The sequence below is a fragment of the Onychomys torridus genome, chromosome 14 (genome assembly GCF_903995425.1).
Source record: "Onychomys torridus chromosome 14, mOncTor1.1, whole genome shotgun sequence".
NCBI lineage: Eukaryota > Metazoa > Chordata > Mammalia > Rodentia > Cricetidae > Onychomys > Onychomys torridus.
In genome coordinates, this window is record NC_050456.1 from 21,538,026 (window position 1) to 21,565,559 (window position 27,534).

Sequence of the window (27,534 nt, forward strand, 5' to 3'; positions counted from 1 at the left end):
TTTAAATGAGCTCAAAGTTAACTGTGGACCTGAGTGATTGAATGAACTACAATTATAAAAAAGTTTAAAAACACGAGCTACATCAGTTTTAGCTTTATTTGCTTGTAATGCTCTTTTTGACGTATATAAGCTTTTGGGGTTTTTTGTTTGTTTGAATTAGTAAAGCCATGTTTTATCTAAATAATCATGCTTAGTTTTGCTCATGGATGCCCTACCTTTTATTTCAATTATCAACTTATGTCTGTACATAACCAGTTTGTTTGATGAGGAACGGTGACTTGTGGTTTAGTAAGGGATAGAATATAGTAAAGTACTGTTATTCACTAGTATCATGATTAAAAGAATATATCATCTCCATTCAGTTGGTACATGTTAATTTTTAGAGTTTACATTTGATGTGAACTAACTTAAACATTTTCTTTCCTTCAACAAACAGAAATGAGTGGTAGACAAATTTCTTGTTCGAAGTTGAAGTTAAGACAGGAAAAATGAATGCAAAGATTTTTCTAATACTACTCTCTGCTTTGGACTTACTGACTTCTCATTTTCTGTAATAATGTATTTAGGCCTTGTGAATACAACATGTTTGTTGTTGTTTGGGGGAAGGGATCTGATGTATTCTAGGCTGACCTTGAACTTGTGTTACTCTTCTACTTCCCAAATGCTAGGATATAAGGCATGCACAACTAGATTCTGTTTTATCTGGCTTTGAGGATCAAACCCAGAGCTTCCTGAATACTAGGAAAGCATCTCTACCAACTGAACTGCATTCCGCCTGTAGGCCTGTGGATATGACTGAGGATTTAGAAAATGATTTTCTTCAGTGATTGAAAAATATTAAAATAACAGTGGGTTTAGCATTTACCAATAGAATGAAAATTTATTAATTTTAAAATACCAGTTTCTTGAGTATTTTCATAGTAATCGAGTGACCTGTCTTGAGGGAAGTGACTACGCTTCTAATTCAGTTTTTAACTTGAATTAGTCTAGATCAAATAATAAGCAAAGTGTACGTTATTATTATAATAAGTAATGTGCTTTGATAGAAATATACTGAAATATATGGAAATCCAATACCTATAGAATAGAAGAATGAAACTAGAATCGTCTTATGTATTGCTTGTTTTTATTACTGATTTTTAAACTGATTATCAGTTTGGCACCGCTTGTCAGTTGCTTAAGAATTCAATTTATGTGGTGGTGGTACCCTTACTCCTCAACTCATGAAGCTGTGTCAGGTCAGCCTGGGCTAAATGGTGAGACCTTGTCTCAAAAAAGAGAGTTCAGTTTACAGCTCTCATGTGACCTACAACATAGTAACCACCATAAAGTTCAGCTTATAGTTTATAATAAATGAAGATATAGAAATGGTAGTCATTATTTTAAAATTGTATTTTAGCCATTTATAGATTCTAAGCTCTGTTATAAGTCATGAGCATTCATTATAATCAGCTCTCTTGTTTAGAAGATTAAATGTTGTTGAACAATCTTGTTAAAAACATGATGGGTTTAAGAGTCAATAATTCAACTTTATTGTCAGAATTCACATGTATTATATAGACAATTTCCATTTGCCTCAAATAGCATCTAGTGTTCTATAATTATATATAATGTTAGCTGTTGTATTTTTATCTCTGATGCTGAAGGTCAGACCTGGTGGGGTCCTGTGTGTGCTAGGCACATCCAAGTCCTGTTGCCATTTTTAAATCTTCTTTTAATGCTCTGTTATGTTGAGGAAATATTCTAATGTTCCTAGAATTCTCCCCAATGGATGTTGGGTTGTTGTTTTTGTTGTTGTTGTTGTTGTTGTTGACCAGTATATTTTGGGGGGGGTGTCGAGACAGGGTTTCTCTATGTAGTTTTGGTGCCTGTCTTGGATCTCACTCTGTCGACCAGGCTGGCCTTGAACTCACAGAGATCCTCCTAGCTCTGCCTCCCGAATGCTGGGATTGGATTAAAGGCGTGCGCCCCCGCTGCCCAGCTGTACACCAGTATTCTAATAAAATAGGTATTAATTGTCCTGTGTTTAAATGTTCTTGCAGTGATATGCCTGCATCCATAGAACCCTTCACACATGACACTCTGGATAGAAGTAAGGACGGGAGTAAATAGAAGTGCTACTGAGACAGAGTCATTTTAGTCATAGTCTCCCTGTAATCAACACTTTTTCAAAGTGGGGCTTAACGTTATTACAGTTAGATCAACATCCATAGTGCCTGGATATCCTGGGCAAAGGGCACATTATGATCACAAGACATTTCTTTGTACTTTCCAAATTATGTGATAGTTTAACTGTGAAGGTCAGTTACTACAATGCAGCTTGTTCGTACCAAGAAGGATTTTATGTCTGTTCAGAGTCTTAGCCCTTCAGGCCGGTCCACTAGCAAGTAGAAGAAACTGTAACTAGATTCGTCATGTCTTAGACTCCCAGTTTTCATACGCTGTCTGATTTTTTTAAGATACACGGAGGACTTGCACCAGGGCCATGTAAATGAGGGTATTCTATATGAAGGAGATCGCATGCATCTTTATGCATCTTGTTTCATCTCCATAGAGTCCAGTTTTGATGAAAACTCTTCAGTTGGGCTGGGTGTTAATTTTTTGACACAGTTTCTCTGCATCTTCAGAGATGATTATAATGTTTTTATTTGGTTTCATATAGTGAATTACATTGGTTGATTTTTTTCAAGTAAACTAACCTTGAATTCCTGAGACAAATACCATTGGGTCATAATGTTTTATACTTTTTTTAAGTTGCTAGATTAAATTTGCTAAAATGTTAAGGATCCAGAGTACTGTTTAGTCTGATACATAGTAGAATTACTTACTGTAGCAAGAAGATTTTATTTAACTCACTATTTATTAAAAGATACTTTCAGGATAATTTTTAATTCCTGGCTGCAGGAACTTTCTTTTCATACATGTGTAGTTTTCAACCAGTTTGTAGAGATTTTTGTCCATACATGTATGGGGCTCTTAACTGTGTATCTCCATTTCTGATGCTGTGCTCCACAAATTAGACTTCAGTCTTTCTGACCTCTTCTATATAGCTGCTAAATTGTCTTGGCCTATTAGGTTTCCACCTCTGTTCACTATCATCTGAAGATTCTCTAGGCATTCACATGGCTTATCTCATTAGTTTTCCCTGTGGTTAACAATTGGTTTTATTTTACTTTATTTTTTATTTATTTTATTTTATTTTTTATTTATTTTATTTTTCTCTGTGTAGTTTTGTTGCCTGTCTTAGATTTCACTCTGTAGACCAGGCTGGCCTTGAACTCACAGAGATCCACCTGCCTCTGCCTCCCGAGTGCTGGGATTAAAGGCGTGTGCACCACCACCACCCGGCTAGTTAACAGTTTTGAGCTGAGTATTTAGCACTCTTTTAAAAAATGTTTATTTTTTTCCCCTGTTTTTAGTTATTTACTATGGGAGGGTAATTTTCATGCAGTTAATTCCTCATGGTAGAAGCAATGCCCATATTAATGTACATAGAATCATAGTAAAATAAAACTTTTCAAAAAATTTGGACATGTTGCATCTAATGTGCCTGTGGAATATCCTAGTAAAAGGCCAGACTCTTGTTGAATATGTGGCCAGAGAGCTCAGGAAAGTGTTTTGAGTTTCAGATGCTAATTTAATAATTGTCAGTTTATAAATAGTAATGTAAGGTTTATGTTAATGAAATTCAGGATCAACGTTTAGAGTGAGAAGAAAGGTTCAAAATGGTAGCAGACTGCAAAACAGCGAAGAAAATAAAGACCTGTGGTCATCAGTGTTAAGTGACTTAATTCTGTTACTGTTTATTAAGGTAAAATTCACCAACTTAAAGCTAACTTATTAAAGCGTACAGCCCAGTGATCCATATTGCATTTTAGTATTGTAAAGCCACGGAGAACATTTTTAAAACCCTGAAGAAACTCTTACCCTTATAAGAGTTCCTTATTCCCCACGTTGTCCAGCTTACTAATCTGCTTTCTGTCCCAGTGGGTTATTCTGCGTATATCACATAAGTAGATGGTATGTGAATATTTTTTCTAGTTCTTGGTGTTAACATGTTTTTGTGATTCACCTATGCTGCAGCATGTATATTTTATCTCCTTTATTATTTGGTGGACACATTCAGATGGCTTCTACCTCTTGCCTGTTGTGAGTAGTTGTACTGCAGACATTCATATACAAGGATCTGCTCAAGTGTTCTCTACTTCAGCAGGTTTCTAGAGGAATGGAGTGCTGTGCCACCCAGTAACTTTCACTTTTTAAAGGGCCATCGACTTTCCACAGCAGATACTGTGTTACATTTGCCCAGCAGTGTATGAGAGATCATCACGGTTTACAACATCTCAAACACTCGTGTTCTGTGTGCTTGTGTGCCTTCATTCTCACTGCTATTTCCCTTTTAATAGGGATTGCATTTCATCTGTAGATTATTTTGATAGTATTGCCATAAGCAATATTGTCTTTCAATTCATGAATGCTTGGGTATTTTTTCACTTGTTTAACTGTTCCTTGATTTTTTTTTTTTTTCCAAATCCTTTGTACAAATATTCCTGAGCATTTTATTGGGTACTATTCAGTTGTAATTTTTAATTTTTTTTTTAGTGAAATGCTGGCATATTGGGTGTTTTGTATATTAACCCTGTAATTTGGCTGAATTATTTTTATTAGCTCTATTAGTTTTTGGTTTGTATGGATTCTTTGGAATTTCTCATGTGTCTCTGTGTGTGCTTGTGAGTGTACATATATTCATATATATAGAGATATATATATAAAATGTTTTCTAAGTAGGTGTAGCTTTATTTTGTGTTTTGTATGACTTTGTTTCTTTGTACTGGATTTTTAACACATTGGTGAGTTCTAGTGTGAAAGCAGGGCCTTTGTCATATTCCATATATGGGGGATAGATAGTTTTTTGTCGTCTTTGGGATTTTATAGCTATTACTTACCCTGTTGAGGAAGCTTCTTCTCTGTTAGTTTCCTGAGGCTGCTATATAAGACTTTTAGTGGGTGGTGGTGGCTCATGCTTTTAATCCCAGCACTCGGAAGGCAGAGGCAGGTGGATCTTTGTGAGATCGAGGCCAGCCTGGACTACAGAGCGAGATCCAGGAAAGGCACCAAAGCTACACAGAGAAACCCTGTCTCTGTGGGGTGGGGGAGGAAAGACTCTTAGAAACCGGCTAGAGTAAAATTACAGTTACGTGTCGTGTCTGAAGGCTAGAATTCTGAAATCATGAGTGACATCAGCAGGGTTTTTGCTGTCCTAAAGTCGGGGTAGAATTCCTTTCTGTTCTTGACTTCAGTTATGATTCCTTGATTTACAGGTGTGTCACTTCAGCCTCTGCCTTTGGCGTTCTCGTTGGGGGTTTTCTCTTTTTACTTATTTCTAAAATAATTTTATTTATTTGTTTATTTGTGTGCGCATGTGGAACTCAGAGGACAACTTGGGGAGCCGTTTCTTCATCTCTTGTGTGGATCCTAAAGCATCTTTGCCCACTGAACCATCTCACTGGTCCATTTTCTCTTTTCTTGTTGGTATCAATCACATTGGGTTATGAAATAGTCACCCAGCTTATCTTATTATCTTGAATAGTTATATATGCAATAATCATATTGAAGGTTTATTGGTTAAGCCTTATTATGTTACTTTTCTATTGCCATGAACCAAAAAAACAAAAACAAAAAACAAAGAACAAAGGTATTATATTAGTTTATGGTAACAAAGGGATAGATTCCTCATGGCAGAGATGGCACAGCATGGCAGCTTTATGTGTCTTGTCTTACACTTTTGAGCTCTGGAAAACATTACAAGAATTATTCACCAGGATCCATTCAGGGACCCTCCATTATAGTTTTTGGTACGCTTTTACACTTTTTAAATAACTTCTTACTTATGTCTGTTTTCATGTTATATATGCTTCTGGTTTTTGTTGGTTTTGGTTTTGGTTTTTTTGTTTGTTTGTTTGATTGGTTTTGGTTTTTGTTGTTTTGTGGGTTTGTTTTTTTTGGGGGGGGGGACTGAATTTTTTTTAATTTAATTATTTGTGTGTGTAGGGCTGAAGTCCTTCAACATATCACACAGTATATGTAGGTGACACTTGTTAAAGAACTATTTCAATTGCATTTAAAAGTCTAATCTTTAAATAACCCCAACTCACTGTCTGGTAATTGTCAGAAGCTGCTGTTATTGACACTTGAATTTAACAAGGCAGGTGCTGGGCCTAAAAGGGTGGCTCAGCACTTAAGAGCACTGGCCGCTCTTCCAGAAGACTGGGTTCAATTCCCAGCACCCACATGGCAGCTCACAACTGCCTGTAATTCTAGTCCCTGGAGACCCAGTGCTATCTTCTGGTCTCTGAGGGTACCAGGCATACCTGTGATACACAGAAATACATGTAAGCAAAACACTCATACACAGAAAAATAAATTAGTTATGTATTTTTTTTTTTAAAGGATGGGGTTGGGGATTTAGCTCAGTGGTAGAGTGCTTGCAAGGCCCTGGGTTCAATCCTCAGCTCCAAAAAAAAAAAAGGAATGAGCCACTAAAAACATTCTGTGTATTTCTTTCCTAGCACAGAGAAATTGTAAATTAGCCCTGGAAACATTTCTTCAGATTGTTTTTAAATGCTAATGTCCAGCAACAAATTCCTTTAGGCCTCCTGGTATATTTTACCTTTTTTGGTTTTCTACCTCTGGGCTATCTTCTTTTTGTTACAAACAACACTGTCTTACTGAAATACCTGATCATTTAACTGGTTGAAAAGCTAAACTTTGTGTGTTTTTGTTTTACCCACCATCCATTAGAATGTACGCTGGTGAAAGTAGTGAGTGGTACCTGGTCTGTGCAGAATTAATCCTTTATGTTTTATAACCAAATGATTGCCCTTGTGACATTACACGCAGATATTTTTTTTTTTAATTTCTGCTTGGAGAGCTGGAGGGATGGCTCATTAAGAGCATGTGCTGCTCTTGAAGAGGATTCAAGTTCAGTTCCTAGCACCCGTGTCATCTCCACGGGATCAGTGCCCTTTTCTTGCCTTTGCAGGCACTGTCACATAAGTGCACACACCCTACACAAACACACATACATACTATATAATTAAAACTAAAATCCTTTTTTAAAACAATATTTTCCAAATTAAAATCAGAATTATCCCTTACCCCCTCATTAAAAAGAGAGCCAGGTATGGTGGCATTCACCTTTAATCTCAGTGCCTGGGAGACAGAGGCAAGTGGACCTCTATAAGTTTGAGACCAGCCAAGGGCTATGTTGTAAAACTCTTGTCTCAAGAAATAAAATTAGGTAGGTAGATAGGTAGCGTGGTAGTTTGAATGTACTTGGCCCTCATAATCTCAGGGCGTGGCACTGTTAGAGTGGGTGTGGTTTTGGTGGAGGAAGTGTGTCACTGTGGGTGCAGGCTTTGAGAGCTCTTGTTCTAGCTTGACTCAGTGTGATACTGAGACCATTTCCTGTTGCCTTCTGATCAAGATGTAGCCAGTACCATGTCTGCCTGCCACACAGCCATGCTTCCTGCCATGATGATAGTGGACTGAACCTCTGAACTGTAAGAGGCCACCTCAATTAAATGTTTTCCTTTATAAGAGCTGCCGTGGGCATGGTGTTTCTTCACAGCAATAGAAGCCCTAACTAAGACAGATAGATAAAAAGAGGAGACAGTCTTTGTGGAAGTTCAGAGAGTAGAATCAATTGTTACGGTTGAAGTCTGTTTTTGCCAAAGAACCATGTGGTAGAAGTTTTGCAGGCATTGGTGGTAATAGGGTTGAACATAGCTGCCTTTTAAATGTTAGAAGCTTGGTCCTTAATGTGGCAGTGTTGAAAAGTAGTGTGGACTTAAGAGATGAACGCTGTTTCGAAGTGATTAGGACAGTTTTTGATAGAAGATTATAAAAGTCTGAGCTTGGCCCCTCCAGCTCTCTGACTTCCTTTCTGTTAATATTATATTTCTACTGTAATGATGCAGCTAAGAGCTGATGCTGGTACTAAAATAATCTTGGTTATAAAGTTAAATGTCCTTGACTATTCTATTATAGTAACAAAAGGCTAACCTATTTGTGCTATAGTTTTCATAATTTAAATTCATATAAACTTGAGTAATTTGCTTATGCTGGCTTTGTTACAATATTATAAAAACAAAAATTTGTGGTTTTTCTTTTGGGATGGCTTTATAAATTGATATAACTGTACAGAATTGCTGTTTCATACTTGATGATCAGATTGTGTGTATTTTGTAACACCTTGTTTTCTTTTGTTAAACAGTTGAGTAACGTACAGAGTGATGGGCTTCATGGCAGCTTCTTGCATTCATGTCATTGTGCTTTGTTCTCATTCCCCTTCCATGCTGCACCCACACGTTTTAAAACCAGTCAATCAATTCTGCTTTGTGGCAGGATCTCACTATGTAGCCCTGGCTATCCTGGAACTCAACTCTGTAGGCCTACCTCAAGCTCAGAGTCTTTCTCTACCTCCTGAGTGTGGGATGAAGGTGTGTGCCACTGAGTCTGGCAGAAATTTTGTTTTTCATGATAGAATTTCTACAGGAAAAGGAATGTTGCCCAATTCTGATGAAACACTTGATCCCTTACCCTTTTAAATGCCCCAAATGAAATTATTGATAATAGAATCAGTTTTGCTTAATGTTCACTTTTGCATAAACCTTCATTGTGATATGAAATGAATCAAATGTGTGTGCAGTTACATTGAATTATTAGAGGAAGAAAAACCCAAGAACTTATCTGACATATAATCGACTCTAGTCTAGACTCACAGCTGTTAACTGTTTACAGGTGGGTTTTTTTTTTAAGATTTGTTTATTTATTATGTATGTATACAGTGTTCTGTCTGCATGTATGCCTGAAGAAGTGGGGGGGGGGCAGATCTCATTACAGATGGTTGTGAGCCACCATGTGGTTGCTGGGAATTGAACTCAGGACCTCTTGAATAGCAGTCGGTGCTCTTGACTTCTGCACCATCTCTCCAGCCCCACATGTGATTTTGATAACCAGAAGTTTCTAGGAAAGTAACAGAATAGAAAATACCAATTAATCCATAAAGAGTAGTCTAAAAGTCACCTATGATTCCATACAGATAAGTTTTCTGTGTGATTATCTAATACATGACACACATTTAAACATTCATGCTTTTTTCAAAAAGGAAAACTAAACTCACTTTTTAAAAAATATTTGTTATACAAAAGTTTTTAATGATACATGGCATTGATCTTTGGAATTTATTTTATGACTTATCCTATCACATTCTGATATGTTGATAATTTTAGTTTATTTTAGTAACTTCTTATGTAACTCTTCAAATGCTTAGTATTTTTTGGTAGTTATAAAATTGCTATCTGGGTCCCAAAGATAGAGAAACCTTGTAGAGAGGGGAAACCATTCACTCATATTATTGGACAGCATTTCAAGAAGATATCTCGTATGCATTGAATAGGACCAACTAATGGTTTTAGCTTGTTCATCATGTGACTAAAGAATTTATTTTTACTGTGTTAATCATGTGTCTTTAATAAATGCTCTTGTTTTTAATAATTTTTGTGTATTCTTTGAAATGTCCACATATTTTTATACAGTGTATTTTTTGATAATATTTATCCACCACTCCCTCCCTCCAAACTCCCATTAGTGAACCCTGCCTGCCCCATCTCCCAATGTTCCGTGTTTGTTATTAATAACCCCCTAAGAGCAATTAGTGCTTTCCATATTCAGGTGGGGTTGGAGCCATCTACTGGAGTGTGGCCAGCCAACCAGAGAAAATCCCCCAAATAGAGTGACTTCCTCCTGCTTAGCAGCCATTGCTTGCTAGTAGCTGTGTGGCTGAGGGTGGAACTTTGGAGTCCCCTGCACCCTTTGGTGCATGCTGGAATTTTGATTGGCTTGCTCTGTGACTTGATGTATTCAACAGCCATGTCATTTCTAGAAGTCACCCCCACCCCCATGTACTGACTCCTAAATTCTTTCTGCCTCTTCTATTGTGATGTTCCCTGAGCCTTGAGGGTTGGGGGAGGATATAAAGAGCACTCAGTTACTTACACTCGGCACTCAGCATTTGACTAGCTACGAGTCTCTATTAACAAGTATGGGCTGCATGAAGAAACTTCTCTCACCAAGTTGAGAGGGGCACAGATTTCTTCCTTGAGCTCAAGACTGGCACCCCAAGTTGTGGGACTCCCGGCCATAGCCCCTTTTTTTTCAAGATTGAATGAAAACGTACATAATATATGCCTTGTGAAATTTTAACTGCATGTAATGGAAATAACAAATGTCGATAGCCACTGTTATTTTTAATGATTATCAGTGAAATGCCTTTCAAAAAGTAGGGACATGGGGTGGGGATTTAGCTCAGTGGTAGAGCACTTGCCTAGCAAGCGCAAGGCCCGGGGTTTGGTCCTCAGCTCTGGAAAAAAAATAAAAAACAAAAAGTAGAAACACATTTTAGTTCAGTAAAGTAAAAATAATTGACATGGACTCCTGGCCCTGTGGCATTAAAAAAAGAAAGAAACTTGGACTTGACCAACTGGGAAAGCACTGCCTTTAGTCTTATTCATGTAACAACTTTCTGCCAGAAATGTCACATGTACTGCTAGGAATTCTTCCTTAATATTAACGTCATCAACTGCCAGCTTTTAGTAGATGAGAAACCTCACTTAGTTTGAGTGAGTTTTATTGTTAATATAATTAAAAACAGCTTGAACATATTTATTTCAGTCCGTGTTCTGACGCTCAGACTAGCTGGCCTCTTGAACTATATGCTATGTGATACCCAGGACAATACATTACATATCTTGTATCACACAAATATCCTTTTACATGGCACACAGTGGGCATTTGATTAAGAAACATTAAATCCTATTTTAAGTAAAAACATATTTCTGCATATGACATTTCTTTAATTATTTTTTGCTCTTACTAAAATACCTTCTTACAGCTTCAGTAATTTATAGCCATCACCTTTATGATGCCATTTATGCATATCTGATTGAAACTTGCTTCTTGGCTGGGGCCATCACATTTATAAGAATTACCCTCTAGATTTTTGGTTTTTGTACTTCAAATGTATTAATATTCTGAACTACCTATTAAACATTTCTAGTTAAAATGAGATGGCTTGTACTTGACAAAATTAAGATGTAATTCATCTCCCCCCAAACTACCTCCCTTTGATTTTGTTTATAATAGTGACAGTTGTGTTTTCCTAGTCCAAGTTGAGTTATCTTTTAAATCTGACTTAAAAATACTGGGTTTACGGGGCTAGAGATTTAGCTCAGTGGTAGAGCGCTTAAGGCCCTGAGTTCGGTCCTCAGCTGGGGGGGGGGGGGAACGACTGGGTTATATAAACCATTTGCATATGTGTACATAGCATACTTGAGCAATTCTCCCTCATTCCCCACTGCCCTTTTCTTTCTTGCCCCTTCTTGGTCTGATTTCTTCTCCATTGTGCCTATACTATTAATAGATAAGCCTTGCCTGGTGTTTTTGTTTTTGTTTTTAGTTTTTTGTCTTCTGTCAGATTTTATATCAGTCTATTAAATCACATTTGTATTACTCCTTATCTAGCTGTCTCTTCGCTCTCACTTTAAAAATATCCAAGTGCAGTTGTACTTTAATTCCCGCCCTTGGGGAAGCAGGAGCAGGCGAATTTCTCTGAGTTTGAGGCCAGCCTGATCTACATAGTGAGTTCAGGCCAACTGGGGCTGAAATTTCATAGCCTCGTACTTGAAGCTTTTCTTTTATTATATGTGTATATTTATATACTCATGTATCATTTTCAACCTTACTGTTGAGCATACAGAGAAAATGTATTTTCCGAGTCAGAATATTTTGTTTAATGTCTTTCCAGTTCCCTGCAAATGATTTCATTTTTCTTTGCCTCTGAATACCCTTGTTTATATGTATGTATCACAGTTTCTGTATTTGTTCATCTGATGATAGACATCTAAGCTGGTTCCATTTCTTGGCTCTTATAAGTAGTGCAGCAGTAAACACGGATTGTGATATTTCTTTGGAGTGTTAGGAGCCTTTTGGGTGTATAAGCAAGAGTATAGTATTGCCTACTTCTTAAGAATGCAGGAGAGACTGGACCAAGGCTGGTTTCAGACTCACTCTGTAGCTAATATGTGCCACCCTGTCCCATTATGCAGTGCCAGGGAATCAAATCCAGGGTTTTGTGCATGCATGATAAGCAAACAGTCTACAAACTGAGCAACATACTTAGCCTGAGGAATTTATTTTCTGATAAAAGCCATTCTGGCTAGGGTAAAGATGGATTCTGAAAAGTTAATTTGTTTTTCTCTGGTATCAAAAAATACTGCACACTTTTTGGACATCTGTGTTCTTTTGAAATTTGTTGATTATCCCATGAGTCAATTGGATATTTTATTTTTGTGTTTATTTTGTGGTGTTACTTTCCTCCATGTCTCCACTCCCAAACACTGAGATTATAGGCATGTCCTATTATGCCAGGCTTTGTTTCATTTTATTTTGAGATTTCCTTTATTTTTTTTTAATTTTGTATATCTTTGTGTTTTTGTGAATGTATGAGTCCAAGTACCCATGGAATCCATAAGAAAGTGTTTAGTACCTTGAAGCTAGAGTTATGGGTGGTTGTTGGATGCCCCATACGGGTGCTGGGAACTGAACTTGAATCCTCTACAAGAGTAGTACATGCTCTTAACCACTGAGCTCCCCCTTCGGACATCATTTATTTAATAATTTATTTATTTTAGCATGGCGTCTGAGAAATTGAAGTCAGGTCCCCATGTCTGCATGACAAGCACTTTCAGAACTATGCTGTCTCCCCAGCCTGTTAGTAACATTTTATGTTATATGATGGTATTTGTCCCTTTCTCATGTGTGCGTGTAGATGGCAGAGATTTTCTTCTGTCCTGTAGCATGTGTCTTTTCTGCTAATTTTTTTCTTTGCTATGCAGAAGCCTTATAAATTTGTATGATCCCATTTTCTAATTCTTCAGGTTATTTATTGTGTTAGTGCTTTTTCTGAAAATTCTTTGCCTATGCCTATATCTTGAAGTGTCTTTTTCCTCTAGCACTTTCAGAGCTTCATGTCTTAGACTAATTTTGAATTGATATTTCTCTAAATAGAGTTAAGAAATATGGATCTAATTCCTTCACCTTTTGGTACAGAAACTGCCTTCCCGCCCCTGTATATGGTTTGGGTTTTTAAGAGAGGGAGAGGGAGTGTGTTTTAGAACTTTATGAAAAATTAGGTGTTTGTAACTGGGGGGTTATTTCTGGATCCTCTCTTCTCTTCTACTGATGAACATGTCTCTTTTTGTGCCAGTCCTGTGCTGTTTTTAGTCCTATGAGTATGTGGCATAGTTTGAAATCAGATACCATGAGCCCTGGTCATTATGATTTCTTTGTCATCTACTGGCTCTGAGTTTGAATTGTCTGAGTTTTGTTTTGTTTTGTTTTGTTTTGTTTTGTTTTGTTTTGTTTTGTAGCTCTTGTGATTCATTATTAGGTTGTCTATTTGAGGTCAGTGTTACTCTGCTGCATCTGTGATCACACTCTTAGAATTCCTGTTGCTGTGATAAAGCACCACTACCAAAAGCAACTTCGGGAGGAGAGGGTCACTTCATCTTACAATTTTCAGGTCACCCCATCACTGAGGGCAGCCAGGGCAGGACCTTAAAGCAGGAACTGAAGCAGGTGATGGAGGAGCGCCTCTTACTAATCTCCCAAGGCTTCCTCGGCCTGCTTTCTTACCTGCTCAGGGATGGCACTACCCACAGTGCCCTGGGACCTCCCACATCAATCACTAATTAAGAAAGTGCACCACAGGCTTGCCCACAGGCCAGTCTGGTGGGGCATTTTCTCACTTAAGGTTCCCTTTCTCAAACAACTCTAGCTTTTACCAAGTTGAAATAAAATACTCAACATAAACACAGACCAAAAGTGATGCATGGGGCAGTTTCTTCTGGCTTTATGTTCCAGAGGCATGTCAGCAAGTAGCAGGTTCAGGACCCCAAAGTTGACCCTGTCAGTCGCAAGCACAGGGGGTGGGGATGGGGAGGGTGAACTTAAAGTGGCACGAGGCTTGTAATCTACAAACTGGCTTCCAGTGATGGACTTCAGCTGGGCTGTACCTCCTCAACCTCTCCCAACAGTGCCGTCCACCAAGGACCGACTGCCCAGTTGCCTGAGACTACCACAAGGTCTTTCTGAGTACTTAATATAACTACTCATAGCTATAAAGGCTCCTCTCCCAAAACGTCCTTAGCTATATTCCCAGTGTTCTGGCTAAATTACCCTTGCATTGTAATCTGATTCAAGGAAAGCTTTTAGTTTCAAAATGTTTTCCCCTCAGTAACCCACAGGTCATTCAGATGTTATTGTTCAGTCTCTGTATTTGTGTAGTTTCTGAAGTTTTTCTCACTATTGATTACTAATTCTCTTGCCATATGTTTGAATAAGATACTAAGATACTATTTAGATTCCATTGATTTGTGTCCTAGATTGTGGTCTTAGAGATTCTTGGTTTGTGGGTGTCTTTACCAGTGAATCCTGTTTCATGGAGACAGTGGTTGGATTTAGCTTTTTAATCTCAGTAGAGGGAGGGAGGGAGGGAGGGAGGGAGAAAAATTTGAAGCTATTTACATTTGAGTTGTTTTTTTGTTTTGTTTTGTTTTGTTTTTTTCCCCGAGACAGGGTTTCTCTGTGTAGCTTTGCACCTTTCCTGGAACTCACTTGGTAGCCCAGGCTGGCCTCGAACTCACAGAGATCCACCTGGCTCTGCCTCCCGAGTGCTGGGATTAAAGGTGTGCACCACCACCGCCTGGTGAGTCTTTTTTTGAGAGATGTTTACTCATTTCTGTGATTTTAGAGGGTGGGATTGCTTTCTATATGATTAGATTATTGATTGATCATTGATTTCTCCCCATCAATATTAAAGGTTTTCTTGTTTGATATTGAATATGATGAATTCCTACCACTTATTCCTCGAGAAATTTTTTCTTGTGTGCTTATTATTGAGACTTTCTTCTCAGTCTATAGTACTCCTATTAAGTATTGTGTAGTACTGGCTTGTTGTTACTGATATGCCTTAGTTTGTGCTTTTTTTCAAAAGTCCTTATTTATCCATCAACTTAAAAAGACAGCTTTGCTGAATATAGTAATCTTGGTTGGCTGTTATTTTCAGGGCTAGAAATAAATCATTCCAGGCTTTCTTGGCTTTCAGGGCTGCTGATTTCTGATGTGTTTGCCTTTGTGAATTGATGTCTTTGCTTTATCATTTCTTTGCTTAGTATTCGTGACACTGAGTGTACTTTAGGGCAGCGTTCTCTGATTGTTTAAGATTCCAAGTGCCTCTTCTGTTTGGATATTAATTTCTTTCTCTAGATTTGGGGAATTTGTTATAATTTCATTTAGTAGATTGTCTATGTCTGTAGTATTTAAATTTTTGTGCTGCAGAGTCTTGGATGTGGTCTGTTGATTGTATTCTAGAGTTCTTAGATGTTAGTCTTATTTTTCCCCTTACTGATAATTTATCATGAAAGGTGTTGAATTCTGTCAAATGCTTTTTCTGTATGAATTCAGATATTCAGGTAGATTTTTTTTTCTCCCTCTTGTGGTCTATTACATTAATTGATTTCTGTGGGTTGAATTTGTTATCCTTGAATAAATCTTGGTCTTGATGTAATAAATGTAATATGCTGGTTAGATTGCTTTACTAGTATTTTGTTGAAGATTTTTTTGTATTTGTATTTATAGGGATATTGGTCCATGGTTTTCATTTCTGGTGGTTTCTTTATTTTTGATATTTAGGATAATCACTTTCTCTTACAAAAAGTTACAGAATATTCCTGAACAATTTTTTTTAATAATTTGAGATTAATTCCTGTTGAAGGGATGAATAGTATAATTAATCAATGAAGCCATGTGGTTCTGGATTTTTCTTACTGCCAGGTTTTTATGATCAGCTAGTGCTTATTACTAATAGATCTTTTCAAGTTTACTGCTTCTTCTTTAGTGAATTTTGTTAGTGTGTATTGCTAAAAAATATACCCACATAACTTTGCTTACATGTTTGTTGGCATAAATTTCTTGTATTTTCTTGTTTCTAGGTTTTCAGTAATATCACTATTTTTATTTCTGATTTTGGTAATTCGAGTCTTCTCCTTCCCCTGATCCCTCTTGGTCAGTCTATTTAAAATCTTGCCCAGATCATTGATCTTTTCAAAGAACCAACTTTTTGAGTTGTTGGTGTTGTTTTTCTTTTTTTTCTTTTTTTATTTTCTATTTTATAATTCACTATTTTTCTTGCTTTGGATATAGACTTGTTATTTCTTCTAGGATTTTAAAAGTTAACCTTAAAATGGAATGCTTGATTATTTTTTCTGTGTTGCTGGTGATTGGACTTAGAGTCACACATGCATGGTCTCTGCTGTTGAGCTACAATTCTAGCCCAAGGACCTATTTGTAGGTACGTAGCTGCATAGTTCTGTCTGCAGACTGCTTTTGCTGCTCATGTAGGATTTCCATTCATTCATCTCAAAGTAGTTTCTAATTTCATTTGTAATTTCCTTGATCCATATGAGGATGCAGTTTACTTTCTACTTATTTACAAATTTCCCTTTGTTGTTGATTTATACTTTCTGTTCTTTGTGGTCAGAGAACAAGTTCTATATTCAGACCTTTTAAATTAGTTTCAACTTGTTAAGTGACCTAATACATGATATGGTTTGTCCTAGAAACATTCCTTGTGGATTTTAAGAGAGTGTATGTATATTGTGCTGTTTGGGTGTTGTGTTCTTGTTTGGTCTAGTTGGCTTATGGTGTTATCCAAGTCTTGTGGGTTTTTGGTAATTTCTATTTGCTTTCATTATTGTTGTTCCTGTGCTGTTGTACTGTCTCTTTTATACTTGAGCTTAGTTTTGTGTAATTTGCTCTCACATTTTGGAATGCTCATTAGGCATGTATGTTCATGGATACTAGATCACCTTGATGGACTCCCTCTGAATTTTTTCTGACAGTCTTATTATTTTCTGAGAATTAAGATAACCACCCCAGCTATCTTTTTGTTTCTCTTTGCATTGATATAATTTTCAATCCTTTTAGGTTTGTTGGTTGTTATTTTTGGTTTTTTGAAACAGTGTCTTCTCTATTACCTAGAACTCCTGGGTTCAACTGTTCTTCCTTTCTCAGACTTTTAAATAGTTGATACCACAGGCACAGGCACTAGTGTCTTGATAAGTCTCCATCTCTTTACATTCAAATATTTGTGTCATTGGGCCTGTGATGGTATCTTAGAGACTGCGTCTTGTTTTTCTTTTTTAATCAATCTGTTAAGAGACAAAAGGTGAGTTTAAATTAGCTTTTTAATTGTTACCAGGGGTTATAAAAAACATCGTAACTTTTTTGATGTTTTTCAAAATGGGGTCTCACTATGTAGCTCTGGCTGTCCTAGAACTTACTATGTAGGACCAGACTGGCCTCGAACTCACAGAGATCCTCCTGCCTCTGCCTCCCAAGTGCTAGGATTAAAAGCTTGTACCACTACACCCAGCACATCTGAAACCTTTAAACCATCATGTTTTATTTCAATTTAACTTTTGTTTCAAATTAAATAAAAACTCCTATACAGATATTTTCCATCCCTTTATGGTATTGCCAGAAATTACATCTTTGCAAATTAGGTGTCTGTTAATATAAATTTGTTAAATTTGTGCATTTGCGGTATAAATGTATCACAACAAAAAGAGGAGTTATAAGTCAGCGTGAAAGCAGCTAGTTGGCTTATGCACTTGGCTGTATTTCTTTGTTGTTGTTGCTCTGTGCGTTATTATGTCAGAACTTCATTAGGTCCCCTTGATGCTTAATATCGCCAAGTTGATTTCATCTGTAATCACCTACGAGATAAATATCTGAACGTATTTGTGGAAATTTCTACGTGAGGTCGAATTGGGTGGAAGCCATTCTGTAGGCGAGGGAGAGCTCAGACTGGGCCTTACTCTCCCAACAGTGGCCCACAGATACCACCCATTTCCTTAAGTTAGTTACTCTCAAACAAACAGTGGCCCACAGATAATATAACCCATTTCCTTAAGTTAGTTACTCTCAAACAGTGGCCCACAAATAATATAACCCATTTCCTTAAGTTAGTTACTCTCAAACAGTGGCCCACAAATAATATAACCCATTTCCTTAAGTTAGTTACTCTCAAACAGTGGCCCACAGATATAACCCATTTCCTTAAGTTGCTTATGTTGGGTGTTTTATCACAGCAAGGACAAAAGAACTGATTTACTCCTTCCTCCAGTTATCACATCTAAAAATGTTTGTAGGCATTGCCAAGTGGTCCCTGAAATACACTGTCTCCCCTGAGAACCACTACAAGGTGTGAAGGACCTTGAAGATGACAGGGCGTTGCTAATACTGTTAACATCTACAGCTGGTGTACAAGAGTCTGTTCTACTCTAATAAAAAGTACTTAGTGGTAATAGTTACAGTTTTACAGTGCTGTGGGAATTCTAAAGAAGTTGATTCTAAGTGGAAATAGCAAAGAAGGTGTCAATGAGGAAGAGGTGTTTTAATTGGTGTAACGATCTAGAGAATGTTGTGATACAATTCATTTGGTAGGTGTGTGTTTGTAATGCAAATGAAAGTAGGAAAAACCCACTGGCACTAGACCTTACAGAAGAGTTGGACATTCAGTCATTAGCAGTAAGTAGCGATGTGTTCTTGAGAGTTAGTATTTCTTGTTTTATGGTATTAGCATGCTTGAGTCATAAAGGAAAGATGATAGCCATGTTTCTCTCCCCTTCTTTTATAACTTTTACCTTTTCAGATTTCTACCAGAAAAATAACCAGTAGGAGATAATACAGTGATTTTATTTATGTGTGTGTGTGTGTGTGTGTGTGTGTGTGTGTGTGTGTATGTATATATATATATATATATAATTTGCATTTGTTTCAGTATCAGAAGGCAAGCAGTCAAGAATTGCTGGTAGCAAGCATTAACACTACATCCACATGTGATATTTCTTCATTGGGGAAACTTCAGTTTTCTTGATTATTTCTAACTGATAACTAGAGTCTACCCAAATGATTAATTCTAATATCACCTGGTTGTGAATGAGTTTTTGATTCGGGGTGTGTGTGTGCGCGTGCATGCGTGCCTGTGTGTGTGTGTGTGTGTGTGTGTGTGTGTGTGTGTGTGTTCGTTCACTGGTATGTGCTCACGTGTGTGGATGCAGAGGCTCAAAGTTAATGTCTAGTGTCTTTCTCAGTTACTCTCTGCCTTATTTATTGAAGCAGGATATCTCACTACACCCAGACCTTGCCAACTGGCTCATCTATCTAATCTATCTAGCCAATTTGTCCTAGAAACCCGAGTTCTACCTCCAGAATGCTAGGATTATGGGCGGCTGCCACACCTACCTAGCCCTGAAGGTTGGAACTCTGGTCTTCAGAATGGCTTGGCAGGCACTTTATCCACTGAGCCATTTTCTCAGCTTTTGATTGCCAGAGTATTCAGTATTTGCTTGTTTAATTTTTTATGGACACGAGTTACATAGAGCACAGTATATTGATCTTACAAGTACAGATCTATGCATTTATGACAAATACATATTCCTGTCAAGAATTAAACCATCTTCATCACATTTTTGTCCTTTCATAACTGATTTTCTAGCCATTAGAAACAATTGCTTTTTAGAAAATTTTGCTCATAATATAGGTAAGAATTCCTTGTTGTAGCATGTTCTATAAGTTAAATATATTCTTTTGTTCCTGGCTCCCTCCCATTCATGCATTCATTCACTGAGACACACTCGCTGTGAACCTCATGTCTTCCTGCCTCGGTTTCTTAGGGCTGCGATTGTAGGCATGTACTGCCACATCAGACACAACCCAGTTTCTCTCACATGCCTGAGTTCTTACGAGACTAATTCATGTGGTTGTCTCAGTGTTGACTCGGAGTTTTTATGGATGGGACCTTGTCCTCATAAATTTTATGACAGTAAAGTTTTGATCATTTTATCTTCACAGATTTCTGAGAGTTGAAATTTTTTCCCAGTATAACACTTTGTAAAGCATGAAATACTTGTAACCAGACAAACAGAGAGAAATGTTTCCCTATGCAAAGGCCCTGACATACTGCTCCTGGAATGATACTAGACAGGAATCAATTTTCTAATATTTCTGTAAACTGTGACAGGTTGCTAAGGATTTAGAGTTAAGCATGTTCTGTTGTGGATATATGTGTTTGTAAAAACATTTTTTAATTTCTTAGGATTATGTACTGAAGGATTGTACCGTGTTAGTGGAAATAAAACTGATCAAGACAACATTCAAAAGCAGTTTGATCAAGGTAATTACAAAATAAAATTATTATCTTACTGTTTTCCTTATTAGAATTTTATGGTAAGAAATTTTTATTTGAAACTCCTTATAAAAGTTGATGAGGAGCCGGGTGTTGGTGGTGTACGCCTTTAATCCCATCACTTGGGAATTAGAGGCAGGCAGATCTCTGTGAGTTTGAGGCCAGCCTGGGCTACAGAGTGAGTTCCAGGAAAAGGCGCAAAGCTACACAGAGAAACCCTTCTTGGGAAAAAAACCAAACAAAACAAACAAACAACAAAAAAAAGAAGTGGATGAGGAGAGGAGAGCATTTAAAAGTGTGATTAGAAATATTAAATATATGGTAGTTGCCACAGTAAGGAAATAGAAGAACTGGGAGAGGACTGTCTTGGTACTAACAAGACAATCCAGAGCCTGGCATGGTGGTACACACCTTTATTCCCAGCACTCAGGAGGCGGAAGCAGGAGTTCAAGAACAGCCAAGGCCGAATAGTGAAATTTTGTATCAAAAACAAACAGGATGGAAGGAAGGAAAGAGAAAGAAAACGTTGATTCTTTTAGAGTTGTCTTAGGAAGGTGGATATTAGGAAACAGGAAGAGGAAGTTGGAAATATTAAACTTTTAAAATACATTTAGAATAAAAAAGATTTGACACAATTGAAACAGATGGGCTCAGAGAATACAGTATTGCATCTGTATGTTGGTATGTGAAGGCTAGAAGACAAGAAAGAACTTACGGAAAAGAAGGATACTCAGAATTGAAACAGAGTATTATAGGCAATAAAATTTATAGGTCTTATTTAGAAATGAGAATTTTTTTATGTGCTGGGACTGTGATAAAAGCGAAGCAAACACTTTGAGGTAAGCTATGATAGATTATGGACAGTGGGATGTTTTTGCCCTGTTTTATATTTCTGACCCAATAAGCAACTACAAATAAAAGAATGATAGAATCTATACAGCCAGTGCCAGAGTTAAAAAGGAAGTAAATTTACTCATGATGACTTAGCAACATTTATATCAGAAATGGCACTATGTAATGTAACAGATAACTAATATTTAGGAGTAAATTCAAAAGGGAGCCTGTACTAGTAAGGAATTCCATGTGTGATCAAAGATCAAAAGAAAAAATGAAAATCAAATTACTAGAAGTAAGTCAATATTTTTATAGTCTTTGACCGGAAAGGGCCTAAATTTAGTAAGAAACCTAGAAAGCATAAATGAATAACAATCTAGGCTACCTAAAATTGTAAAAATTCTGAGTGAAAATATAAGAACAAAATCTTGAGAGTATAGAGAGACTTATTCAGATAAACCATTAGTATATATTTGAAAATATACTCAGCCTCTACCAATGACAAGTTTTTATTTTAAGATTATGTTTATTATCAGTGAAAAAGATTGTGGTAATGTAGGCAAACATATTTTCTATATCTGTTGTAGGTACATTTTGAGAAGCAGTTTGTGAATATTAAAATTCAGATTCCTTTGTTTTAGAAATTCTACTTCAAGGAATTTGTATTCCAAAAGCCTTTGCATGATCTTGTTAAAGGCATTTGTTGCAGTATTTATAATTTAAAGAGAGGAGGGAGAAGTACCTATGTCTCGGTGAATGTTGTATATGGTAGTGAGGTAGAATAATTGTTTATGTTTGTTAAAATGGCAAAACATTACCTGTTGGAATGTATATTCCTGTGTAAAAGAATGCCGTGTTGCCAAAAGTACTCTACCATATTTTTAAGAAATATTAGAGAAACTGTATTCTATGTCAAATTGGTACAATTCCACTTTCAGTGAGGAGGGCAGAGTAATAGTTTGGGCTCTTGGATTCAATTTAGTGGTTTTATTTTTTAGTCTTGCCACCGTCTATGCCTCAAGCAAGTTAATCTTTCTAGATCTAATTTTTTCATCACACAGTGGAGATGAAAGAATAAATAAAAGGCTAATGAGATAGTGCTTGTCCAGTAAGATGTGTAAATGGGTCATGTTTTCTTTAAGTGATCATGAAAGGGCTCAAAGGAAGAATGCTCTAAAATCATAATAACTGTCTCAAAGTCATGGGATGATTTTTTTTCTCATCTATATTTTCACTTGTAAGTGACTTGAAACACTTTTAGCATGTTCTACTTTTGTTCTTTAAATCAGCCCTTTACTGATGAGGTAATTATTTAACCTGTTTACTTAAAATACTACAAAGTAAAGTTTAAAGGTCCAAATTAGAATTGTTACACATTATTTGTATTGTTTGTCTTTCTGTTTTCTTACAGTCTTTTAAATAGTCTGTGTATAAACAAGTAATTAAAATAACAGTGTAATTAAAATTCTTTAATGAACTCTGCTGATATATACTATACCATACAGTGTTTGTGAATCAAATGCTTTTTGCATGAGGTTGTCTTCCTGATCTGTAGTTTGCTGGCCTGTGAGGAAAAGCAATTAATGAAAAATGTCTTTTGACAGAAAGATGCCTGTTCACTCTATCTCTGCAGGAAGTTAAAATTTCATTATATAAATTAAGTTTTGATTCTGTTTTGTAGATCATAATATCAATCTAGTATCCATGGAAGTGACGGTAAATGCTGTAGCTGGAGCTCTCAAAGCTTTCTTTGCTGATCTGCCAGATCCTTTGATTCCATATTCACTCCATCCAGAGCTATTGGAAGCAGCAAGTAAGCAGAAACTTCCTTTTGGGGGATGGTGATAGTGGTTTTCAATATTGGTTGTCAGAATCAACTATGCACTAGAATTTTTAGTTAAAAACTCACTTTATTTAAAATATGTCTTAAAGATTTCCACTAAATTTAAATAAAGTCCCGATGCCCATGGATGCCTTAGGGATATTTGTTTTAGCTACTTCCACAGATAATGAGGGGCAGGAAAAAGGTGCACTTTGAGGCCAGAAGAGAATATTGAGTGTCCTATTTTATTACTGTCCACCTCATTCCAAGATAAGTTCTCTCTCTTGCTCTGAACGTGGAGCTAGGTTGGCAGTCAGCAAGTCCTAGGATCCTCTGGTCTCCTCTTTCCCACAGTCCTGGGGTCACTTGGAGCTACCCATGCTGCTGCATTTTACATGGGTGGTGACTCTGCGCTTCAGTCCTCGTGCTTGCCTGCACAGCCCCTCCTAGAGAGTTAAATGCTCCAGAAGATAAGGATGTTTTTACTTACCAAGTACTTTGGAGTAAGGCAGTCCGTCAGATAGAGTACTTGATTCAAAGTGTATTCCTGCTTTGCATCAGTCACTCAGATGTTTCTAGTATGCACATATCATTTATCCTGAAAATGGAACCTAAAGTTTATTTGAGCATCGAGAAACCTAGTGCTTAATTTGCATTAATGGTTAAAATTAATGTAATTTCTAGGGTTTTCCTTTTAGTGTAAGTATTCAGGGTCTTTTAAATGGGATTATTTCTTTAGTTTTATTTTAAAAGTTCTCAGTTATTTGTTTTTAGTTAAAATACAGTTCTGAACCAGCAGGATGTCTCCTTAGGGAAAGTTGCTTGCCACCAAACCTGACAGTCTGAGTTTGATCCCCAAACATACATGGTAAAAGGACAGAAATAACTTGAACAAGTTGTCCTCTGACCTGTATTCCATGCCCTGTGGCACATGCCTCCCCCCGCCCATCTCTACACACATAAATAGTGAATCAATTTTAAAGTAAGTTTTAAAAGAGGTCTAGAGAGATGACTCACCAGTAAAGAGCACTTCCTGCTCTTGTAGGGGACCTGAGTTCAGTTTCCAGCACCAGTGCCAGCTCACAACCAACTGTAACTCCAGGTCCAGGTGATCCAACACCCTTTTCTCTACTAGTGGGATACCTGCACTTGTGCAGCATACCCCTCCTTACAAAAATTATAGAAAAATAAAAATCTTGAAAATAACATCTCTTTTTAAAAAGTAAAGATTCAAAAAAACTTTCAATATATTGTCACAAGGTATAGTTGCCTTATACATATTCCTAGGTGTTAATCTCTAGGTTATAAACACTAACCTTAGAACTTCCTACTTAGAAAGTTCATTTTAATGGCCTAGTTTAGAAGTAAAATGTGACAAATGAGAATTTTTAGTACTTGATAATTCTACCATGATGTAAAGTGAAAGAGAAAAAATAAATCTCTTACCTCTTGTTTATTGCTATACTGTGTTTTAGCTATCCTGTTTTATAGTTGCGTTAACTTGGAAAATAACTACATTAAATGTTTATGCTACTGGTAATGCAAGTCAGTGCAATGTGGATAGCTATGGATTCAGGACTACAATGTGCCTATCACTGCTTTTGGAAGTCTTTGAACCTGGGGGACATACTTTTATCAAAAGAAAAACTTAATGACACATTAAAATAAAAAAGTTCATGTTTCAGAAATATCATTGAAAGATACACAAGGCTCATTTACCAATATTGTGTGTTATTGCTTTTGTTGTTCAGCTCTAGGACTGAGTAGTTGTACACATAAAGCCTGAAATTCTTACAATCCATTGTGCAAATATTAAAAGAGACTAACGTACTTATAAGGAATTAGGTAATTCTAAATAAATTTGTAGTTGTATATATAGAAGTACAATATACCTCAAACGTGGTCTTAATTTTCGTAGTAAATATTAACTGGAAGTTTGTATTAGATATTTGAAAGTTTATTCATTTTATACAAAAATTTCTCTTTTATAGAAATCCCAGATAAAACAGAGCGCCTTCATGCCTTGAAAGAAATTGTTAAGAAATTTCATCCTGTAAACTATGATGTATTCAGATATGTGATAACGCATCTGAACAGGTACTTGCAGATAAAATGCACATTGAGTTTCAAACCTGTAACCTTTATAAGCTGGATAATTATAATTTCTATTAAGGGGAATACCGACTAACCAGGTTCTGTTTGGATCCTTTGTAATGGTTGTCTATATTATCTAATTCATATCTATAAAGCTTTGTGATAATATTTTGCACGTATAATCAGTGTTTCCTTAATTATTACACTAGGAATTAAACCCAGGGCCTTCCATATGCTGGGCAAGCACTCTACCACTGAACATACCCAGCCCAACAATATATTTTTTCTGTTTTCTTTAGTAGTTCTCTTGTGTGGAATCTTAGAATTATAGTTGAAAAAAAATGATAGTAACCAACATAATCAAATCATCATATTTGGAGTTGGAGACTTGGGGTTTGAAGACGGCAATTATAAGTAGAGTGCAGCTGTTGTATGATTCACTTCACCTGGTGCTGTAGACTGTGTTGTATAGTTTGCTTATTCCATATGTGGAAATTTTACCACAAACTAACTATCCTGTTACTCAAAATATGAGACACTACTTCTTGTATCATAACTCTATAAATATGTTACAGTTGGGATTTACATTCAGTAACAGGCACTATAGTGTTGATTGTGAAGACTTGCTCAGTGTAGTCAGACAGGTGTCAGTTTGCAATGTTACAATTGTAACCTTAGAGAAACTACCCATTTCTCAGTTATCAGATGAGAGACAATAACACTTCATTGAAGTTGTTCTGATGAATAAATGAGTATTTGGGGGGTTTGTTTTGAATTTCTGCAAAGTTTTATTTGCACATATACAAATAAAATAAACTTATCAAAAGTTTATTCAAAACATTTTTAGTGGCAATTTAAAGAATTCTGTAGGGTTGTGGTATGGCTCAGTGGTAGAACATTTGCCTAGTATCTGGGAAGCCCTGAGTTTGATCCCTCCACCAAAAAATAAACCTCAATAATCATAATAGGGCCCAAATGAAGTGTATTCTAATCTGTTCTTCTTAAAAGAGACTATTCACTAATATTTGAAGTTTTATTATTGCTGTCTGTGCAATATAAAATTAAACTGGCTTTAGAACCGTTCTTCCAAATCCCCCTTCTTCAAAAACAAAACAAAACTGTCAACTTGATAAATACAGTAAGATTTTTCCCCTTTTGAAAAATAATTAGTGGTTGATATTTTGTTAACAGAGTATGTGGAAGCTGTAAACCTTATTGAATATAGAGAATAGCAATATCTTGTGACCATAACAGGTTGAATTAACAATTGAACTTGATTTAAAAGATTATGAAAAAAGGATAGGGCAGAGCATACTCAAAGAATCATATACTATCCCACCTTCAAAGTTATCTTAAGTGCTATATTCTGGAAGTGGTTTTGACTATGTACAATAGTAAACAGCACAGGCAAAAGCTTGTTTGATAATGTGAACAAAGAGGGGGCTTGTTTGAGCTGACCAAAATAAGAATGGAGAAAGTCAAGAGTCAGAGAAACAATGCCAGGTTATATCAAACAGTATTGTTCACATTATAACTCATGGACTAGTTTTATAGCTTTATAGTCTTTATAATGGTAAGAAGTTTGTTTCAGAATATGTAAATCTCCTTTGTTATATGCTAGGAGAACCACATTCCTTATTGAGAAAGCATTATTTAATTTGCATTCTTTGTGGTTCTGAGAAATACTAGAGGTAGAGCAGAAGCTATTCCGACTTCAGTTTGAAAAGGAGCAATCTCCTGCACAGTTTAGTTTTCTCTTGCATTGCTCTGATAAATGCCATGGCCAAAAGCAACTTAGAGAAAGAAAGGGTTTATTTATGTGGCTTATGCTTCTCGAGTCTATCATTAAATTGTGATGGCAGGACAGGAGTGAAGCAGAAACCATGTGGAGGAATGCTGCCTGCTGGCTTGTCCCCTAACTCCTGCTCAGCTAAGTTTTTGTACGGCCCAGCGCTCCTTGCCTGGCGGCAGTACCACCCGCACTGGGCTAGGCCCCACTGCATAAATCTTCAAGCAAGAAAATGGCCTACAGGCATACCCACAGGCCAATCTGTCTGAGGCAGTACCCCAGTTGAGTTTCCCTTAGGTAACTCTAGACTATGTCAGGTTGATAACTGAAGCTAACTAGAAGCTACTGCTAACCCCCCCTACCCCCATAGCCTCTCAGTACTAGGGATATAGCAGTGAACAAATGGGCCTGGAATTCTAGTAAACAAATACATGTCATACAGCTCTTTGACAGACTGACAAGATTATGAAGTTATCCTGTGGAATGATTATTTGATCATGTTCTTTCACTCTTTTATGCAGTGATCATAAATCCATTTTTCTAATTATGTTTCCATTTTCTTTCCTTTACCACAACTTCATTTACTATTTCTCATTCAGGAACTACTAATGTTAACAGTTGTCT

General features: G+C 36.7%; 1 protein-coding gene across 5 annotated transcripts in view; it reads left to right on the forward strand.

Annotated features, from left to right (window-relative positions):
* Positions 1-27,534, forward strand: part of Arhgap5 (Rho GTPase activating protein 5) — a 76,680-nt gene that overhangs the window by 44,324 nt on the left and 4,822 nt on the right. For all 5 annotated transcript variants that reach the window (XM_036205777.1, XM_036205776.1, XM_036205773.1 and 2 more), the window contains 3 exons: positions 20,282-20,359; positions 22,887-23,018; positions 25,019-25,124. In XM_036205777.1, the coding sequence (XP_036061670.1) occupies positions 20,282-20,359; positions 22,887-23,018; positions 25,019-25,124 (316 nt within the window). The remainder of the gene's footprint in view (positions 1-20,281; positions 20,360-22,886; positions 23,019-25,018; positions 25,125-27,534) is intronic.